General features: G+C 42.9%; 1 protein-coding gene across 1 annotated transcript in view; it reads right to left on the bottom strand.

Annotated features, from left to right (window-relative positions):
- The window catches only part of gfra4a (GDNF family receptor alpha 4a), a 163,858-nt gene that overhangs the window by 4,914 nt on the left and 135,827 nt on the right, over positions 1–23,117 (bottom strand). The window contains exon 6 of the mRNA XM_034112251.1: positions 22,370–22,504. Coding sequence (XP_033968142.1) covers positions 22,370–22,504 — 135 coding nt within the window. The remainder of the gene's footprint in view (positions 1–22,369; positions 22,505–23,117) is intronic.

The raw sequence follows: 23,117 nt of genomic DNA, 5'->3' as shown, positions 1-23,117 counted from the left end.
ACTCGTAGTTTCATGTCTTGTTACATAAGAATAGATCATATTTGTTAAGTGTTATTACGGGAGAATTACTATTCTTGTGTTACCGCTGCCTTATTGACCTTATTGAGCAGAGCATATTAAGAACACAACTCATGTCCAACAACTTCCTTACTTGCAACGAATAAGCACTAATTAGAGGGTTATTGAGGAAAAACTCTCAACTAATGGCTTATTACTTGTGGTCATGTAGAATAAGGCATTAGTAAGTGTTTTATTATGACGAATAAAGAGCCAATATACTGCTAATATGCATGTTAATTAGCAACTAGTTGATGGTTAATGTGTGTACCTTAATATAAAGTGTTACCGTTATTCATATGCCTGGGGAATAAGTTTAAATTCTAACTTAAGTAATACTGTCAACCCCTGCCATTAATTACACAAGGGTGTTGTTAGAAAGGTAATTCAGTTTCAGATGTATAAAATGTACGATGGGAAAGTCTGTTTAGCCAAAGAGAAGAGTGCTTTAGTCGGTGGCAGCTTTGGTTTTAATTACAGAAATCTCAGAGGTATGAACTGCTGCAATCAGACATAATGCTAATTCAATTAATGACAAGGGAGTCTCTGGTCATAATATAAAAGAAGAGCAGTGAGCGATTTGCTGGTTGGCTCACCTACATATCTGAAGGGTAGCACGAACACCACAGGCCGCTATCATTTATATATGGGGCGAAGCCTGCGAGCTAGTCCAGGCAGTCAGCTCGAGCATCAATGATACATTACCACGTGACGCGCCTCGTCCCTCTGACAACCAACCAAACACATCCTCCTAAGCATGCTGCTCTATTGAAGCTGCCAGGTCTTCCTGCCTCTGCCCCCTCGCTCATGCTGCCGCTGCCATGTTCACTTGCTATCCTCCTAAGCATGCTGCTCTATTGAAGCTGCCAGGTCTTCCTGCCTCTGCCCCCTCGCTCATGCTGCCGCTGCCGTGTTCACTTGCTACTGCTGCGTTCATGTTCCTGCTGCTGTGTTTCATGTTGCTGCTGCTCGCCTGCCCCCCCCCCCCCCCCAGCTCCACCTGTAGGCTCGGGGTAGTTATCTAATCATCACTCAATGTTCTTTGTTATCTGTGGAGTGATGAGGCCCGAGCCGAGACGCCAAACTCAAACTATATGCTGCTTCTAATAAACATATTAAGAACACGTGAGTTGTCTGACTGAACTGATATTCCTGCCAGTTTTCAACACTGAGGCTGCATCCGTATGTTTATGTATAATAAGGATCCCCATTAGCTTTTGCTCTTGACAAAAGCTACTCTTCCTGGGGTCCGACACTTAAAACAATACAACAATAATACAACAACATTCAAGACATAAGTCCTGACATCATTAACAACATCATTAACAATCTCATCCACTTTCAATATCAATCTCAGCCAAGGATGAGTGCACGAGACACCCACCAGTACAAAGCATGAGATGACATGGGGGTTCACAGCTCACAAGGGTACATGGTCATTAGTAGATGGCCCTTCAATACCTACTACAGTAGGGGGGTCAAACTCAATTTCATCGTGGGCCACATTAGCATTATAGTTGCACTCAAAGGGCCGGTTGTAACTATATAAATATACATATATAAATGCATAATATACATGAAATAATGTATTATATTATTACTCAATATATTATTGAGTTTGACACCCCTGTTCTACAGCAAGGTAGTTTGGCAATGAGTTCCATTCCTTTATAGCTCTATAAGTCACAGAAGATGTGGGGTCCTGGGTTTAGGTGCCCGTAGATGGCCCGTATTCAGCTTCACATTTAATAAAGTACAAAGGGAATTATTTCCTAGTGCACTTTGCTAATTCATTGAACAGTATGGGTCCCATTATGGATTTTAACATACATTTCATCTCAGAGCAAGCCACTCTAGCTGTAACACTTGAGAAGAAGACACTTGAGAAGAGCTGACACTGGCACTGCTCCTCTATGATTGACAGCATAAAACCCATGTATGCAGCAGTAGGAATAAAGTTAGACGCTCTATGGCTGTCACTCCGGGTTATGGGTGTTGAAAGTATCGTCCAGCCTAGGAAATCATTATCGACAAACACAAACTCCACGAGCTGCAGCTGAGTCAAAACATCTCGTTATCAAGGAAAAGCGATGCGGAATATATTTTGATTTTCCATTCAGCAAACACCAGTGAACGATTATGTTGAACAAAAGCTCCAAAAATAAAAGTGGCGTCATCTTCGGCTGCTGCTACCTGCAACTTTCCAGGCAATCACAACCCGTCTTTCTGCTGGCAGATCAAAACATTTCCTAGAGCGGATTTAATTCAAACTCTACTGTCACGTTACACTTTGAAACTATCCGAGCGTGTGACGGATGCTGGTGTCAGGGAGGTGGTTAGGCTCAAAGGAAATGTGCATGCAGTACAGCAGGGGGGATCCACCGCGTATACGTCTCACCAATTATTAATTCACTGCACCAGGAGAGAAATACGTGGCGTTGATACTGTAAAAGGAAACGTTTTCAAAGGTGTCTTTTCAAGAAGATGTCTTCTTTTTACTTCTTAAAGTACCGTTAAACTCATGTATAGGGGTTTAGTTTAAAAAATAGTACATTTCATTAAGTCAAGCAGTGTACTTTCATCTTTCTAATACACCTTGTTTCAGTCAGATTAAACATATGATCTGCTCTGATTGGTCAACCGCTTAGCATGATAGGGCTACTAGGTTTATCTGGGGATCTTCATTCACACTGAAAACAGTCATCACATCCAATATGAATTGCAATCGCTTGAAAAGGAAATGGTTTTGTTTTCCAATTCTTCATTAGCTGGTTTTCCTCTGGTAAACAAACACTACCTGCACAGCAACAAGTGACAAGTTAACGACAAGCTTCTTCACATGGTGGACATATTTGGAAGCTAAAGAGCCAGATACAAAACAATAATGTTGCGTTTTTAGGCTCTTCGCTGAGTCGCCAAAAATGTTTGTTTATTGAAAGTATATATCTTAAGTCAACATGACTCACAACAACAAGGGTGCACTCTCCTGCTGCCATGACTTGCTAGGATGTTAGCATCTGTATTTACACAAACTACTGTAGTGTTGAAACATGCACTCGGTAGAACAAAATGCACTGTTGAAACGGTTGTTTTGGCAATCATGACTGGAGGAATGTTTTCCCTCTGTCCCAGGTGGAAAAAGGGAGCAGATGTTCAACTTTGGAAGTCATTCTAATAAATAAACAAATGCTCTCGAAGCTTCGGGTGTGAATCCTCACCTGACTGAAACTACTCCTCTGCTGTCAGCACTGAAAACACGTGTATCAAAAACATGATTCCGAGTGTGAGATGCAAGCAACAAGGCCTCGATTCTCTGGATGGAAAAACACTTATTTCCTTTCAACCCCAATTTCCAAAAAGAAGAAAAGTCACACTGGACTTTGCCTTGGTTTTCTTTCAAAGTGGATTCTAATGACAGTCATCAGAGTCTCCTCTTCCAGCTGTTATGGTGTGATATAATGATCATGGTGAATACCTAAATGGGCCACTACAGTAAGTCGGCTGTGACCGCAGGGAATATTACAGTGTGTACATTCTGTACTATGTCTAATGTACAGTCTTCTGAAGTGTCACACCCCCCATAGGACATCAGTTCTTGGATTTGCGACAACCAGCCTGAATTATGACCACATGATGAATTAATATTCTATAAAGCACTCATTCTCATGCGGCTAATGGGTTACTCTGCCGCAATTACGTTTGCATGAAAGTCACTTCAATTAAAATATGCTCAAATGAAGACATGAATGAGGGATTCATCAATTAATATCCACAGCTTATACTGTAAGATGGATGTGGGTGCTTAGAAGGGAAAATCACACCATTATTCTATCTTTTCCCAGCCAAGTAAAAACCCCCCCAATGTCAGAAGCGACTCACTGGTTATTAGTGATGGGATTTCAAAGCCTTCGCTCGAGTATCGGGGTGTGACACACAAACATTGATTTCTCACAGGATCATAACACATTGATCCATCCATTGCCTTTGCAAAAAACATTTCTGCAGCAATGCAGGGCTTCGCCTGGCCTCCCTCCACTGGAGCAGCACTGAGCATCAGCTAGGCAGAGATGGAGGAAATGGGGGGGGGGGGGGGGGGGGGCGACCCGCTCGCTTGTTGCCAGCTCTGCAGCTAATTAGGGAATGTGCAAGTTACAGCAACGAGTCAATAGTGAGGAAAACAGATTGAGCCCACCTTGCAGACAGGGGCTGTGGACCGGCGTGCTAATGATGCTGTGGGCCATTAGTGCTGCAGGACAGGTGGGACAGTGTGCAGTTAGCGCTGTGGAGGGCAGGCTGACGGATGAGAAGCGCAGGGTTCATCTCCAGCTGCTCCACCATGCCTCAGAGCCGCGTCACACAGAGATGAAGCGCCAATTGATACCTTCAGTGGTAAACTGGTGTGACAGTTCCTTTGTAAATGTGTGGACATATATGTTTAAGCTCCACCATCTTGCATCTCTTTGACTTTCTCCCTAAGGGCTTTTTTTCCCGTCCTCATAGTTACCCTGAATCTCAACTGTAAAGGACATCCTGTGCACACCCCCTTCCTGCTCCATCGTCCTGCCGTATCCCTGGTTACCCTCACTTTCTCATGTTATAATAGCAATTCAACTTCCATAAAAAAACGGAATAATTGCAGAAATAAATGAGCTTCACCTCCATGTGTCCTCTTATTTTTTACACTCAGCTTTCAGAGAAGTCCGGAGCTGTTGTTGTGCATAGTGATGCGGTTATTATCCCTGCGATGAGGAGGTAATGCAGGGTGACAGCTGTTTTAAACCTGAGCTCACTCTACTCTTTCAGCACTTTTCCTCCTCCCCTTTCAGCATACGGCTGCATTCCTCTCCTGCCACTATTCTCTCTGTCCACCTCATTAGTTGGGAGGCAGGAAACCAAATTACGTTAAATTACAAAGTCATCAAAGGCCATCTGAAGTCCTGTCTCTGCAAGCACACCCGGCCACCACGGCACGGGGGGGGCCTCTGCACGCAAAACAAAGAATTCAGGCGCAGTTTGAGGTAAAAGGCACCAGGAGGATTTATTTAATTGACGATGGTGCCGTTCGCTTGTGTAACAGAATCATCCCAGTGCCAGCGAAGGTCTGCAGAATCTTTTGGCAGAATGAAAAACTCTTTACTCTGTATATTGTGATTACAGGAGGAACATGAGGGAAATTAAACATTAGGTATGTCTCCTAGGGCGGATTCATTTTCCAAATGATTGTGTTAGGATTTGTCTGTGTTGATATTTTTCTTGTCCTTTTCTATCTTTGGGTTTCCTGTTTTATTTTGTAAAGTGTTCACCCCCGTTTCCTGCCTGTTTGCTTTCTGTCGGTTTCCCTCTCTGATTACCCAATTGTGTTGGTACCTGGTACCTATGTGTTTTCTCCTCCCTCCTCACCTGTCTCGTGTTTATGTGATTAGTCCTGGGTGTATTTAAGTTCTGGGTTTTCTGTCTCTCTTTGTCGGGTTGTCTTGTGTATTGGCTTGTCCTCGGTGAGTGTTCTGTTCTGTATTTGTCAGTATAGCCTTGGAATAAAGGAATTATGTTTATGTTAATCTGCATTTGGTAGTGATGGCGAGATGAAGCCTTATGAAGCTTTGAAGCTTCATAAGAACGAACATTAAATCATATTTTCATGTTAACAATATTGTTTTTATTCCAGTTGAATGATTGTGATTGAAAAGCCTAAGGAGGCTGGTACACATTGCAAAGAGGGATTTGTATTCCTTAATAATATTCATAAACTTGTTGTAGCCTGAGAAAGGCTAAACCATATCAAAGAATACATTTATTAACTACATTATCTCATTTAGCTGTAGCTTTTATAAACAACAAAAAAATACGTATTGTTCAGTCGTTGAACCAGGGACCCTACGGTCATGAGTCAACTGCTTTCCATCTGAGCCACAGCACACACACTGAATCTCCTTGAAAACACTGTAAGATATGTATTCCTGTATTTATTGATGTTTTTATTGATGTTTTTATTCCTACATTTATTTATGCTTGCATCCATTTATACTTATGACATGTTCTGACCTCTATATAAGTGAGGGTCTGAGCTCTCTTAATTCCATCGTGTCACGGGCCCGGGTACAGGAGGGGTAATATGGTTCTTGTTATACATCCATGGGTATTATGAGCGTCGTGGTTCAACCATAGACTGTATGGGTTCAACCGATCTGAATCGCTTCCTGAAGCAGTCACGTGGTGTCGACAGGCAGCGAGGCTTCGTTTGTCATCGATGACGTCACTGGCCCAAAACGATACAAGCCTCGATACATGCTTCAAAAAAAGCTTCGGGGATTACTCGACACACGCTCCGAAGCCTCGGCGCAATACGTAACATCACTAGCATTTGGGTCCTACCTGCTTCACACATCGTAACATTACAACCTGACCTCAAGTATGGGCCCAGCAGATCCTTTTGAGCAGGAATTATTGGATTTTACTTTTTCTTTGGCTACCTGCTCTGATCAATGGATAGGAGCGGTCAGGGTTCAGCAGCGAGATGCTGCTCTGGCAGAAGCAGTCCACCTTACACTGAGGAATCAAAGTTTGGTGAAATTCTTACCTGCCAGGCTTTTGGATTACCTCACAATTTGTTTTCTCGGTCCTGACAGACCCAGGTCTCCCAACTCCTGTTTTGACACCACACGCATCGGTGTGGTCCGTCTGGCGTCAGCCCCTGCTTCTCACCCAGTGTTTGCTACTGTCCAGGAGCCATTCGCTGGTACTCGTCTGGCCTTTGGAGGTCCACGGAGCCTCCAAACGGCTCCTAAATGAAGGGGTCGCAAGGCCAGGTTGGCAGCACGAGCCCAAAGGGCCAGGGTTCCAGAACCAGTTCAGCCCCCAGCAGCCATGGTTACGGACCCAGTTCTGGCCCCAGCAGCCATGGTTCCGTGCCCCAGTACCATCCCACATAGCCATGGTACCGTGCTCCAGTACCACCCCACACAGCCATGGATCCGTGTTCCGGTTCCCTGCCCAGCAGCCATGGTTCCGGCTCCAGTGCCGGTCCCAGCAGCCATGGTCCCTGCTCCGCAACCGGACTTTACAGCCATGTTTCCGGCTCCAGAACCGGACCTTTCAGCCAGGATTCTGGCTTCAATTCCGGCCACAGTCCCGGTCCCAGCAGCCTTGGTTCCAGACCCAGATGTGGCCCCAGCTGCCACAGTCCCTCCTTTAGTCCCTCCTCTAGTCCCTCCTCGAGTTCCCCTCTCTAGTTCCCCTCTCGAGTCCCCTCTCGAGTTCCCTTCTCTAGTTCCCTTCTCTAGTTCCTCCTCTAGTCTCTCCTCTAGTCCCCTCTGTAGTCACTTCCCTAGTCCCTCCTCGGGTCACTTTCCTAGTCCCTTCTCTAGTCCCATCTCAAGTCCCTACTGAAGTGCTGTTCGAGGTCCCACAGACTGCTCTCCTGCCGGGGGTCCTGCCAACTCCATGTCCTGTCCCGTTGGGGGTCCCGCCGACTGCTCTCCTGCCGGGGGTCCTGCCAACCCTGTGTCCTGTCCCGTTGGAGGTCCCGCCGCCTACTCTCCTGCCAGGGGGCCTGCCAGCTCCTTGTCCTGTCTCGTTGGAGGTCCCGCCGACTGCTCTCCTGCCGGGGGTCCTGCCAACTCTTAGTCCTGTGCCGTTGGAGGCCCCGCCGACTACTCTCCTGCCGGGGGTCCTGCCAACCCTTTGTCCTGTCCCGTTGGGGGTCCCGCCGTCTACTCTCCTGCCGGGGGTCCTGCCAATCCCGTGTCCTGGTCCTCTTCCGTGGGGGATCCTGCCGAGGCCTGTCCCACCAGCTCCGACACCGGGTCCTGCCCGGCCTCCGGCGCTGTCCCGTCAGGGCCTTCCTGCCCGGCCTGCGGAGCTGTCTGGTCTTCGCCCGCGAGCCCGGCCCCCTGAGTGCAGCGGTCCTGCCAGCTCCTTGTCCTGTCTCGGTGGAGGTCCCGCCGACTACTCTCCTGCCGGGGGTCCTGCCAACCCTTTGTCCTGTCCCGTTGGTGGTCCCGCCGTCTACTCTCCTGCCGGGGGTCCTGCCAGCTCCTTGTCCTGTCTCGTTGGACGTCCCGCCGACTACTCTCCTGCCGGGGGTCCTGCCAACCCTTTGTCCTGTGCCGTTGGAGGCCCCGCCGACTGCTCTCCTGCCGGGGGTCCTGCCAATCCCTGGTCCTCTTCTGTGGGGGATCCTGCCGAGGCCTGTCCCACCAGCTCCGACACCGGGTCCTGCCCGGCCTCCGGCGCTGTCCCGTCAGCGCCTTCCTGCCCGGCCTGTGGAGGTGTCTGGTCTTCGCCCTCGAGCCCGGCTCCCTGAGTGCAGCGGTCCTCGCCCTCGGGCCCGGTCCCCTGACTCTTCCTGCCGTTGCCTTCGCCCTCGGGCCCGGCCCCCTGACTCTTCCTGCCGCTGCCTTCGCCCCTCCATGGTCCCCATCTTGGACTCTGTCTTGCCCCCGGGCCGTCCGCCCGAGTCCCCCTTTTTGGACTCCGCCTTACCGTATTTAAGTTCTGGGTTTTCTGTCTCTCTTTGTCGGGTTGTCTTGTGTATTGGCTTGTCCTCGGTGAGTGTTCTGTTCTGTATTTGTCAGTATAGCCTTGGAATAAAGGAATTATGTTTACGTTAATCTGCATTTGGGTCCTACCTGCTTCACACATCGTAACAGATTGACTCCAATCCAAACCCTCCTTGCCAAATCATTATGCACACTTTCTCCCAAAAATAGGACTGTGGCTTTGCCGGAAAAATGAGACTAGATTCCAAATGAGACGCGAGCGTGACGTGCACCGCTGGTCTTTGCACCGCCTTTGCCATTAGAAACGTGTTCATCCTTATTATCACGTCTGCGCTGTTTGGGCTCAGCCATTTGCTGAGACAGGAGGCGAGCGGTGTTTCTTTGCTCAGACTGAAATGAGGCCAGTCAGTCTGAGGTTCTAAGGAGCTTACAGTACACAGCACAGTGGAGCTGAAAGCCTGCAGAGTCCCGGCTGCAGGATGCACACGAGGAGTTTCATCAGAAAACAAGACATCCATCAACCGAGGTGAAAAAACCCTGGGAGCTTTGACTCACTGCAGGATAATGTACGTTGTGAGTGGTTTGTTACCTTAAGAACAGAAGCATTGTCACTGTCTGATTGAGTAATGCTCGCCCAGAGGCACTTTTTGAAATGGCTTTGTCCTGCAATGAACTTTTTGAAACAAAGATTCTAAAATTGCCAAATATTTTTGTCTGTTGCTTTAAGGTCTTTGATTTGGTCGGTTTACTTTAATTTATATTTTACAAGGGGGGCAATGTTGTGTTTATACATTTAACGGTAACACTTCATATTATATTATATTATAGCGAGTGTCATTTTGTGGTCTGAATAAGGAACCAATAAAGTACTTAAAACAAGACCATGGGAAACAAGGGAGTACGACTAGGCGAAAGTAAAAATAAATGAAATGCTTACAGTGCTGGTTACTTATAGGGTACAGTAATGAAACACGAAACTGGCTACATCGTGAAATGATGTGCTGTTATAATACGCTATACTGCTTTCCTTCCCAGTTCAGATCTGTAAAGGTACCTAAAATCCCCTATTCTGTGCAACTAAGTCAGGGGTGTCAAACTCAATTTCATCACATCAGCATTATGGTTGCTCAAAGGGCCGGTTGTAATTTATATAAATACACATATGTAAATATATAATATATAGTACATAATGTATTATATTACATTGTTGTCCCTGCATTGGATTATTATCAGATCTGGTAACTTCTTCCTAAATAACTACGTCTGAAAGCAGAAGTCTAGGGCAAATAATTGAAAGTAAATATTCAACAATTACACCAATTGTATTGTATATTATATTCTTTGCAAGCGGGCTACATAAAATTAGGTCGCGGGCCGGATTTGGCCCCCGGGCCTTAAGTTTGACACCTCTGAATTAAGTGATCTAATGCTTAAGTAAACCTAATCTGAGGTTCTGTTTTCTGCAAAAACACATTCTCCCCTCCAGGGAAATACGCTCTAGGGCTATCAATTCATTTGGATTATTTTCCGTTTTAAAGAAAAGTTTGTTTTGCACACCAGAATTATTTTTGGGTGGGAAATTGTTGCTCTGTTTGGGATTGTGCAGCTGCGCGTTTAAATCACACTCATTAAAACCCATTAGAGGAAGTCAAGTGGCGATCCCTTTGTGGGGCTCAATTAATAAAAGGGATTTACTGTACGGAGAGTTTTGTCACTGGAGAAGAAGATAATGCTTTTAATGAGTATTATTGAGTTTGTATTCTCTTTGTTCTTCATGAATCTTCTCATGTACATATTCTGTTTAACTGCTGCTACTCCTCCATATGATGTTATGCTGTGTTTCTCCATCTTTGATAACGAGGCCTCGCTGCCTCTCACTTGGTCATTACGCTGAGAACTGGATTAACCCCAAGATGGTGAATTTCACCTGCTTCTCGACATCCATTCAAAAAAGACTTTAAGCTTTACCTTGGAAGCTTATCTTCTTCTTGAGTTTGCAATCAGATCAAATACACGTTTATTTTGTATTTAAAGGTGGGGTAGGTAAGTTTGAGAAACCGGCTCGAGATCGCTAGAATTTGAAAATACACAACCGGAGAAAATCTGCCACTTCCTTACAGAGCCCCTCCTCCAACACACACGAACGTGCACATGACCAATGAGGGCACGAGATAAGTTTGTGCCCCGATGGAAGGCTGACAGGCAGGTAGGCCATCCAATCGATTGGTTGTACTTTGTACAGTATTACGGCTTCTACAGATGACGTTTTTTTATGGATTTGTTGTCAAAGCACTTAAGATATTCATTGCTATCGGGATGTTAAGAGCATTCCATGGAATATAACAAAAAGTGTATCTCGAGCCGGTTTCTGAAACTTACCTACCCCACCTTTAAGGACGATCCGGTACACTGTTATTTTTCAATTTGATTATTTCCTTATGCTTCGGTTTATTTTGCACCTGTATTTCCTGAAGAGAGTAGACCAGGAGAAGGAACGATCCGGTCTCCTGCGTCACAGCTCCTGCTTGTAAATAATTAAACTTGTGTTGAATAACGATACATATGAACACTCAAATTAAAACACAAGCACATTTGATTCTGTTTAAGATTACAGCCTGCAAATGACAATTATTGAATTGCTGAATTAATGATTTATTGAGCCGTAAGTAAAGAAGAGAAAGGGTTGGGGAATAACTTGTGTTTGCTAGAGATTTAAATGATTGTGATTACATATCATTAGTGTGTGTGCGCATGCATATATGTGTCTAATCTCGCATACTATTTATGACAGTTTGCTCAAAATGTTCTGTGATCCCTGATTTCAAAGTATATATTTTATTTGACTATTCCTACCGTCATTGACTGCTCGATTACTCCTACCAGCCACAAGTTATCAACATCTTCAGTTTGGAATATAGGGATTACGAATTGTTCCAGATTTACACATCAGGAAAATACTTCTTATCTAGGCTACCAGCGTGTCAGACGCAGGCTACGGATACATTTCATTCAATGCACCAGCTCGGTAACACAAAGTTGTATTGGGGTCCATTGTACAGTAGAATATATCTGACATTGGAAACTGATATTGGACAAGAAATTAGCAGTTTTTTTTGTGGTCATATCATTTTAGTATGTGTATACTTTCCGTCAAACTTTATTGGACAACAAAGTGCATAAAGAAACAATGTGGCAAGCTGTTCATTCTCAAAGGAAAAACATAATTTGTGGGTAGAAATCTCCAGAGGTGTCTTAAGTTTCACACTTGAAAAGCAAGCTGGTCTCTAAAATAAACCCATCGCTCAATGCAGCCGTGTCCAGTAGAAGGATATCGTCTGATGTCTGATGGGAAGTTGGTACTTTTTGTAATAATTGAACCAAGACTTGTATCCACTTGACAAACATCGCCAATCTGTTGTCACCGCATGACAGCGGCTGCCGTTTTCTTTGTGTTGTCATCGGTCTGTCACTGCTGTTATTATTCATGCCGACGGCTTTTGTAGGAACCTGTCTTCTTCTGTTGTTAGAAAAATAATAACCCAGAATAAACTCCAGTGTGTGCGGTGACTCCAGCAGCCACAGCTTGTGTTACTTTGTCACAGCCATCATTCTTCTTTCACTGCAGCTATCACTCATTCAGAGGGATCATCTGCTATCATCAGCTCCGTTTGTTGTTGTTTGTGTTGTTGGATTTTTCCAAAAAAGCTTCCGGAAAAGGTAAAAGATTACAGAGGATTGGTGGATAATCCTTATGACAATGATGTCTTTATGTTATCATTTGTTCAGCCACTCATAAACAGGGACCTAATATCATAAATAGCCATGTTTCTTTATGCAGTGATACATGTCTCATCATAATCTAAACAAGCAGATATTATACCCATTACTGTGTGCCAGCTATTAATAACAGCGCTTTGCCACTACTGCCATCACTCAGGGGGGTGTTGTCTGCGAGTCTTATTTATGTGACCAAATAAATTAATACAGACTGAAGTAAACACACGGAGTCTTTACTCTGCACTCATGTGTCACACTGCAGCACTCCCTGAGGATATTTAAAGAGTGAAAGTGGAGGTCTAGAGATGAATTGTTGGTAAGTGTCAGCAGCACTTTGCTGTTAGCTTTCTGGTTTTTAACGATAGATGGATTTTTTTTTTAGGCTAAGATTCCAAATATTGTCTCTATAATTGTTAAAGGTGGGGTAGGTAAGTTTCAGAAACCGGCTCGAGATACACTTTTTGTTATATTCCATGGAATGCTCTTAACATCCCGATAGCAATGAATATCTTAAGTGCTTTGACAACAAATCCATAAAAAATGTACTAGAAAATGTCATCTGTAGAAGCCGTAATACTGTAGAAAGTACAACCAATCCGTTTAGCCGGGCCGGATGGCCTACCTGCCTGTCAGCCTTCCATCGGGGCACAAACTTATCTCGTGCCCTCATTGGTCATGTGCGCGTTTGTGTGTTGGAGGAGGGGCTCTGTGAGGAAGTGGCAGATTTTCTCCGGTTGTGTATATTCAAATTCTAGCGATCTCGAGCCGGTTTCTCAAACTTACCTACCCCACCTTTAAGTTTTAGAAGGAATATGAAAAAGTAAATATCACTCTTGTGTCGTGTGTTAAATATAGAGCTGGAGTCGGTAAGCAAAGTCAGTTTAGTTTAGCAGTTTCATGATAATGCTTTTTGTCTGATCAAGTTTTTCTATCATCACAGCAGCTCTATTTGCAACACCAACGAAGAAAAGTGAAAAACATACATTTAACATGTCCCCAAAGACAAAAGATTTGAGACCCTTCGACATAAATTGATCTGAGATTAAGCACCACATTTATTTTTAGGATGAACTAACATCTCATGAAATCTACTTTAGGATATGGTTGGGCTTATATATGTTGTTGCTAGCAGGCCTTATTATATTCCTATGAAAGCTTATTTACCAAAGAACTGACCTGCAATCTTCAGTCTTTGAGCAGAGTTTCATTTGATGAGGCAGTTTTTAATTTAAAAGCGGTGGACAAACATCATCCACTGCTAACTGTCGAGCACTCAGAGCATAAGTAAAACACTAAAGAATAATTGTTCTGCTCGCCTCGAAACACCTAAGGCGGCGGAGGAACTAAACGTTTATTCTTCTGCAGAATGCGGTCTTTCCCAGATAGTAGATAGTCATAGGATTCAAATCCATGCTTGTTTTTTTCAATTTGGATATACTGTAGGAATCTTCTACTCCGACACTCTAAAAAGGAATTCAGGCGACCTTTCACCTCCACTTAATGAAATGCATGGTTGCAGGATAAAAATGTGAGTTAATTGATTTAGATAAACATTTTAAGTTGCAAACATTAAGTTATAAGTTGTGTTGACGTAATAATGTTGGTAATTACATCAACTTAATATTGTGTGTAATTTGAAGTCTGATTTCTGCGTTAATTTACTTAAAACTAAATTCAAGTTGTAGTAAGTAATGCAATTGGCTTGATAACTTAATTGTTCTACACCTTGAGTTAAGGATTTCAAGTCCACTCCCACTTAACCTGCCTGGACAACTTCCCACAGTTAAGACAAATAGAAATATACAAAGGACATTTTAAGGTGAGTGTCGTCTGTTGTCATTCAAATACAGTAGATGGCCTTGTCGTTGCACTGTATAGGCAAACTGCTGTTTGACCAAAATTAGCAGCCTTTGAACTGTGAATAGTTCTGTGAGAGGATACAAAGTAGTAGAGGCTACTGTGAGAGTAAAAATACTTTGGTTACTATTGTGATATCGCTTTTTATTCAAAATGAATCTTGTGAAGCAAATCAAGGACATGCTTCTTGAGGTAGGATCCTTATTTAGAGTTGTCATTGAAATGCAAGTTGTTGGCAGTCACCCATTCAGAATATATTCATTAAGGTCATTTCTCTTTTTTTCCTTTTTCAAAAATAGCACAATACAATTGAAGTACGCAGAGAACTATAGCCATCCGCTGCCTTGTCGTGTGCCTCGGAGAAAAGGAAGAGGACCTTTTCAAGGAGTTTAGCGACGTAATTAAACATCTTGAAATAAAATAAAATCCATGGGCACAGGACAAAAGCACTGCTCTCTGTCAGCTACATTTCGAAGCATATTGCACTTTTGGCCACACCCCAATCGATAATATCTTAGCAACGTTCAGCATGGATAGGTGTTGACAGCAATGGCATGGGAAAAGGATTGTGTAACATTTGAAAAGTGGCTTCTGCTCTTCACTTACCCAGTTCACATATTGTATGGAACCTGCTAAAAATATGAGAAGATACACTAAAACTTGCACGGTTGTGATTGACAAAATCTGTCCACATACATTTAAACACTAGGCAAAGTACTCAAAAGCACCTCTGTGTGTCTTCAGGACCACATTGCCATGACGACACACACATGCAGACTCAATAGGGGAACACAATACCAGCGTTGCTTTAGCAGCTGGTAATAATGGCTCTGAATTAGCTGAGAGTGACAGTTTAAAAAGTATGCAATTACCTCATTCATTATCTCTTATGCGCTAACCTATTATTTAATGTACTTCAAAAGGACATGAATATCGCCTTCATCAGTGACCGGTCCACCTCAGGATCTGACCATACGGTGGCAACCATCGTGGTCGAGGGAAACAAATGAATGAGCAAGCATTCTGCGTTACAGTTTTTCTCGATTGCTAACACACTTTTTTTTTTTTAAATTGCTCAGTTTCTCAGAACACTAAACACAATTCACAAAACCACACACCCACAGTGCAAAACACCTCATTTCTCCTGCTAAGTGAAGAACTGCCCTCAAAACTACATACACACTTACCAAATGCAAACTTTAGCACCAAATATAACACACTTCATTCATAATACTAGATTGTTTGACCACCCAACTACACACTGACTGCTGAGCATACTCTAAAGCACTTTCATCTGTTCCAGCAGAGAGCCCCAAACTTTCTTTTCCCTGGCGACATCAACCAGCTCTGACTGGGGGATCCCAAGGCGCTCCCAGGCCAGCGAAGAGATATAATCCCTCCACCTGGTCCTAGGTCTACCCCTTGGTCTCTTCCCAGCTGGACGTGCCTGGAACACCTCCCTAGGGAGGCGCCCAGGTGGTATCCTTACTAGGTGCCCGAACCACCTCAACTGGCTCCTTTCGACGCGAAGGAGGAGCGGTTCAACTCCGAGTCCCTCCCGGATGACTGAACTTCTCACCTTATCCCTAAGGGAGACACCAGCCACCCGGCGGAGAAAACCCATCTCGGCCGCTTGTATCCGCGATCTCGTTCTTTCGGTCATGACCCATCCTTCATGACCATAGGTGAGGTAGGAACGAAAATGGCCCGGTAGACAGAGAGCTTTGCCTTTTGGCTCAGCTCCCTTTTCGTCACAACGGTGCGGTAAAGCGACTGCAGTACCGCTCCCGCTGCTCCGATTCGCCGGCCCATCTCACGCTCCATTGTTCCCTCACTCGAGAACAAGACCCCGAGATACTTGAACTCCTTCACTTTGAATATCAGTGTTCTAAACCTGCTCACACGTGACTTTATGTCAGATTCCTGTGTCTTACGTGGAGAGACGTGTGCAGTGGTTTGCAGAAAGTGCCATGTTGATTTGCAAATTGTGTGAAAAGCTGAAAACGTGTTTCGAGTTGTGGAGATTTGAGCCGATGTTTTGCTCTTTGAGTGTCAGTTAAAATAATTGTGCTTTATGTAGAATTGTAGTGTGTTAGCAATCGAGAAAAACTGTAAATGTGTTCATGCTGTTTGAAATAATGACTGTCGGCAGTGCAAACATCTTTGTTACATCTTTTGTCAAATTGATGTGTGTGATCTGCAGGTTGGTGGCCATTGAGAGTTTGTTTCTGTAGTTTTACAAAAACTTTACAGATTTGACATATTTGGCACTGGTTTTAAACATGCAAAGGCCTCTAACTTCGTTGTGATGGCAACATTTATTTGCTGTGTCCCCATTTCCCTTGGTAATATGGCTAATGTGTTTATTTATTATTTGTGGGGCAATTTAAATTCGTGTTATTTATCTTTTTTTCAAGCTCAGCGCAAGTTCTTTCAGGAAGACTGGGTGTATACACATTCACTCCGCAGCTGCATATAATCATCACAGGCGTTCTCTTTAACAGATTACATTTCACCTCATTCTCCAGCAGCCAATCAACGTGCTGCAGCCAAACTATAAAATGGTTCTCCTCTCTCCTGCAGTCAGCTGTGATTTCAGGTGTTCGTGCACCTTATCATATGGCATGTGTCCATAAATGTTCAAACTAAATGAATTGTCTCCTGATTGAAACATGATGTGTTGAAATAAACAAATGAAGCTTAGCGCAAGTTCAACCAGGAAGACCGTCTTTACTCATTCATGTATTTCTATCTCCATGTTTCTACTCTCTCTCCTCTCAATAAGTGACCGGGGGCGTCACTCTTCAGCTTAGCCAATCACTTCGCTCTATTCCCAAGAGCCTATCATAGCGTGCCGTCAAACCCTTTAAACTCTGCTCTTTCCCCTCTGACAGCTGTCATTTCAGGTGACTCAACGCAACCCCCCTCCACCCCTTTTCACCTCCCGTCCCTCCGAGTCCAGGGTCAAGCTAAACCACTCCTCCTCAGACCGAACCAACTATCCATTCACCACCACCAGGGTCTAGACCCCGGGGGGTTTCATCGGATCGATTCTACCCTCCCGAATGATACTCCCTGCACAACGGGGCCTAATCGCCAAAACCAGCCTGTCCTCCTACAAAAAACGACCATCTAGGTCGATTGTTCAGCAGCTAAATACGACCCAGAGACACGTTTTAAAGTGTAGCCCCTCTAGTGGTCGTGTAAGAAACAACATGCTCCTGTCGATTGCAAACGCTCCGGAGGGTCGTTTATTCACAAATAACCCTCTCTGGAAAATCCTAAATTGTGGAATAGTTTGGCCATTAAAATGCTTTTTTATTAGATTTCTAACGAGAAGTGTATATTGTACTTTTATAATCTACGTCCAGTGGATGTGTAGGATCTACAGTTTGATAGATATACGAAGATGATTTGAGGTCTCGCCAGGAGAACGTGTATATGGGCAACTTCCATGTAAAGTTAGCGTGGGTGAAAACAGTATTTCGGGTCTCGAAGTTTTCATAATAAAACCGGATATATTCCCCACACTGTCAAATGATTACGCAGTGATATCTCCATTACTCATCCACTAAAAAACATCAGTTTATCCTTGTTAATTACACAATATTGATTGGTTTAAATTGTGTACAATGCTTTTGTGTTTTTAACCTTCGATTCGGAGAAACAAATTGTTTTTTCGGAGTTTAGACACTACAGAGTTTCCGAAGACACTACCCAGAATCCCCAGCTATCTTTTGGGACAACAACATCCACCTTGCTTTACAAACCCCGTGATTAGCCCTCAAGCTCTGTGATTGGATATTGGAGTGGCAGTGCGACAAGGTTACGCTGAGCGTCAAAGCTCTTTGAAATGGAATGGAACCACGCCAGACTATCCAAAACTGGACTTGGACGGGTCCAGCCCAGCCCTTCCCCCCCCCCCCCCCCCCCCCCCCAGAATTACACATGCTGGCTATTGTGTGTTTCGCAACATGTTCTATGGCACGTCTCTACTGGGAAATGTAGTTTTAAAAGACGTTTTCGTATTTCCCACAATTAGAAGTTGCCAGTATTAAACTGTATACATCCCTGGAGGTTTAGGGGACACGAAACACATTGGTGTTATCAAATTTAAAACATATAATTAATACATGGGTGAAAATTGCTTGTGTCCATAATGGGCAGCATTAATACCACATGACAGCTGGTCTTATGTCTGTGACCCCTCCTGTTGTTAATTGATAAGCCTGAAACATTCACTTGTCAAGGTTCAGATGCACATTTAGCAAATATGGCAGTAGCCATCGATCATCTTAAGATAAGATAAGATACTTTATTGATCCCAAGTTGGGAAATGTTTTTGTTACAGCAGCATGTACTACTTTGTTCACTACAATTCAGAGGTTAACCTGGTATTTTTACTCTACTACATTTATTTTTGTTACTTTGCAGATTCTGATTAATGATGTGAAATATAAACAACCCTTAAATCAGACTTTAGTTACACCTGAGTAAAATTCAGCCTTATCAGTTTGTCTGTTTTGCACATCCTCCTGTTAATATCTTTGGACGTCCTGCACTAAATTGTTTTATTGTAGAGATCACTACAGTATCTTCTAGATATTTTCCATTCTATATTTCTATCATTGACCCCTATTTTGTATGTAGGCTACTCTTAATATTTAAATGTTTTCATCAATAACTAAATAAATATAACTTATTCAACAACTACATTCAATAACGTGCTTTAACCACTAGGAGGTGCGGTTTAGACCAGTGGTCTAGTTAATAAAACATAATAATATCGTACATAATATGACTATTCACTTTATTGTGAGTTTAAAACAGAACGGTAAAGGAAAATACAGTTTCAGTCTCTCGATGTGAAGCTTATGCATTGTACCATGAACCTGTATAGACCTGTAACAGTCAACTGCATGAGGAGTTGGAAAGGTAGTTCAGAAAATCAGTAATATCTTTAAAAACTACAAAAAAGTCCCTTTCTATCAGCTGTGCACCGTTATGGTGTAAATACAGACTATCTACTAATTGGATCAAATATAAAAGTCAGCCGAATTAGTGTTGATACTGCAAGGAGACGTATTGTGTGAAAAGAAATGGAAGATGTTGTTTAATTGTTGATATATTTATGGTCCACGTCACGTATTCAGTTTTGGCGGCATCTCTTCCAGTTTGTCAAAAGGTCTTCTGATCAGGGCTCTATAAATACATATCTAGGGCAGATATGTAATATTTAATGCAGCCGAACCGTGTATTACAATGCTGTTATGTGATGACTTTCAAAGAGAAAAGCAAGAACACTCGGAATAAAGTATTATTATAATTTTTTTTAATGTTTTCCGATTTCATATCACATAAACACCATATCCCGACGTGCATTGCGGCGTGATTTTAGCCTATCAAAACCTCTGAAAAAATAAAGGTGTCTCTCAGAATCGAAAGAGAAAAACCTATGGGAAAAACACAAAAGCATTGTACATAATTTAAACCAATTAATGTCGTATAATTAACTAGGATAAACTGATGTTTTTTTAGTGGATGAGTAGTGCAGATATCACTGTTAAATCATTTGATCATTGGTTTTATTATGAAAACGGCGAGACCGGAAATACTGTTTTCAACCCGTAACTTTACATGGAAGCTTGCCGCATATACACGTTCTCCTGACGAAATCTCAAATCATCTTCGTAATATCTATCAAACTATAGATCCTACATATCGACTGGACGTGGATTCTAAAAGTACAATATATACTTCTCGCTAGAAATCTAATCATAAAGCGTTTTAATGGCCAAACTATCCTACAATTTAGGATTTTACAGAGAGGGTTATTTGTGAATAAACAACCCTCTGTAACGTTTGCATTCAACGGGAGCACTCGAGGCCGACAATTTTCAAACGTAATTATAGGTCGTATTAAGGGCTTAAACAATCGACCCATTTGGTCGTATGAGTTGGAGGACTTGTTGGCCAAAACTACTGTCACATTCATTTGTGTATCTGCGCATTAAATATGTATCATCACATCAAAACCGTCTCTCCTGATTGAACTGCAGTTCAAAATAAAAAGTGAATTGCCTAATATTTTTGTTGTGGAATCAATTAATTTCTTTCTTTAAAGGCAAAAACATGAAAAAGCTAAGAAAAAAAACGATTGAATACAATATATTTGGAGCAACTTAATTTATAAATGGTTGTCAACTTAAAAACGTGTGTTCACAATGACGGTAATTAAGTACATACAATTTAAAATCCCTTTTGAATCATATGGTAAAACTAGTCGGAAAATCTTAATCTTTTGAGTAATCAACTTCAAAACTTGTGTTTATGTAACCAATTATTAAAGGTGGGGTAGGTAAGTTTGAGAAACCGGCTCGAGATACACTTGTTGTTATATTCCATGGAATGCTCTTAACATCCCGATAGCAATGAATATCTGAAGTGCTTTGACAAAAAATCCATAAAATAATATCATCTGTGGAAGCCGTGGTACTGTAAAAAGCACGACCAATCATCTGAGCCGGCCCGGCTAAAGTAACTGGATGGCCTACCTGCCTGTCAGCCTTCCATCGGGGCACAAACTTATCTCGTGCCCTCATTGGTCATGTGCGCGTTCGTGTGTGTTGGAGGAGGGGCTCTATAAGGAAGTGGCAGATTTTCTCCGGTTGTGTATTTTCAAATTCTAGCGATCTCGAGCCGGTTTCTCAAACTTACCTACCCCACCTTTAAGTGTTATTATGGGAGAATAACTATTCTTGTGTTACTGCTGCCTTATTAGGCCCTTATTGAGCAGAGCATATTAAGAACAAAACTCATGTACAACAACTTCCGTACTTGCAATAAATAAGCACTAATTAAAGGGTTATTGAGGAATGTGCGCATTCGTGTATGTTGGAGGAGGGGCTCTGTAAGGAAGTGGCAGATTTTCTCCGGTTGTGTATTTTCAAATTCTAGCGATCTCGAGCTGGTTTCTCAAACTTACCTACCCCACCTTTAAGTAAGTGGTAATTAAAAACATCTCTGATTGAAGAGGAAAAACCTTCTCCCTTAACTCAAATAACTTTGTTGCTTTAAGACAATTTCATTAGAAGTTGTCTTAACTCAAGAGGCGCATTCACACTGCGGTACTTTTCCCACAAAGGTTCATGCAAACTCTTTAGTTCGCATGAACTAAGTACAGATCGCGTTCACACCGGAAAAAGTCCCTGGGGGTAGATTAGGCAAATGAAGCCGCTGACGTCACTTCTTCTTCTTCTGCTTTGGGCTTACTGGCAGGCCGCAAACCACTTCACGGCGTATACTGCCGCCCAAAGTCCCCGGAGTTGGGGAAGGCTTCAGTAGAAGCTGCTGGGAGTCCCAGCAGCTTCTACTGAAGCCTTCCGAGTAAGTCGCCAGAACGCCGACACTTCCTCATCTCCACCGCTCCCATGTTTTATTTTGTGTTGCCATAAGCTAGTCTCTCTCCGTTTGTGCTAATAATGCTAATGCGAGGATAATAAAATGGCGGCTTCATAAAACTTTTTGGGAGTTTTACGGGGCGTGGTTTGCAATCCGCCCAGCCAATCAGAAATATAGCTCTTTTCTCACAAAAGAGCCGCTCGAAAGTCCCTGCTCTCTAGCAGGGACTTTCGTGGGGGTAAAAAGGTTCACATGAACTAATTTTAGTACCGGCTCTTTTTGGTGTGAACGCGATCATGAACTAAGTTTGCATGAACCTTTGTGGGAAAAGTACCGCAGTGTGAATGCGCCTAAGAAATATTGATGCAATCGGTTGCGTTGAGTTTCTTTGTTGAGCCAAGGCATTTGTTTTTAGAGTTAGCAGAAGGAATAGCGAAAGTTAAAAAACTGAATTTAATAATAAATGATAATATAAATTCTTCATGCTGTAATTTCTAGAAACGATGTCATTTGAGATGAACAAAATGAACTAGCTGAAAATGAAATGATTGCCCAATGTGAGGTTTCACGAAACAATGAAAAATAACAGGCAAAAGGGCCAAACTGCGAACCCGGTTTTCACAGTTCAAAGTGAAATTGATGAGATGAAAGCAAGTGCAATCATAGATACAGTGTTCTTCAGAGGAGGCTTCAGTGTTAAGCTACATCAAAAGGACCTGAAGTATCAAAGTGTCAATGATGGTTGTGTTCCCCACTACCAGAGGTCAGCTGCTACTCACTCAGGCAGATGTTGTCGTGGAAGGCGGTGAGGAAGAGGCTGCACTGCTCCCTGTGGTTCCCGCTCGCTGCGCAGGAGCACCACGGCCCCACGTTGGAGGTGGAGTTGTCAAGATAGTTAGGAGTTATTGTGCTTCCTGTAGAGAGGAGGAAATAACACACATCTGTCAGTTCAGAGGCATGGCAACGTAACACAACTTCCCATATACTAGGTTTACAAAAGGAATGAATCCAGCAATGAGATCACAGGAATAGGAAGCAATCTCTTATTTTATTTAACTGAAATTACCTATCTTTTACGTTTATTCAAGCTTTTGAACCTCCTAAAAAGAGCAGTTTTGTCAGAAAGACTGAGAAGTGAAATGTCCTAACAAGCAGAACTGACTTTTTTAATCTGGTTAGGCTTGATTAAATCTTACGCTGATTACAATAATCAAATAAAAGGTGTTTGAATGGTAATTTCTATAATCGTAGTGTTGCTAAAAGCAGGTTAATTGATTAATTGGTGTGCATGTAAATGTATCAGCTGTGAGAGAAACTGTGGCGATTGAAAAAGAGGAATAGATGAAAGTAGAGGGAACAGAGACAGGCAGGTTAGATACGTCTGTTGGGCCTAGGCTTAACCCAAAATAAATACTGTATACAGCAGGGGTGTTAAACTCAATTTCATCGTGGGCCACATTAGCATTATAGTTGCACTCAAAGGGCCGGTTGTAACTATATAAATATATAAATGCATAATATACATGA

Source organism: Pseudochaenichthys georgianus, chromosome 22 (genome assembly GCF_902827115.2).
Source record: "Pseudochaenichthys georgianus chromosome 22, fPseGeo1.2, whole genome shotgun sequence".
Classification (NCBI taxonomy): Eukaryota; Metazoa; Chordata; class Actinopteri; order Perciformes; family Channichthyidae; genus Pseudochaenichthys; species Pseudochaenichthys georgianus.
This window is presented reverse-complemented; position numbering and strand designations above follow the sequence as displayed.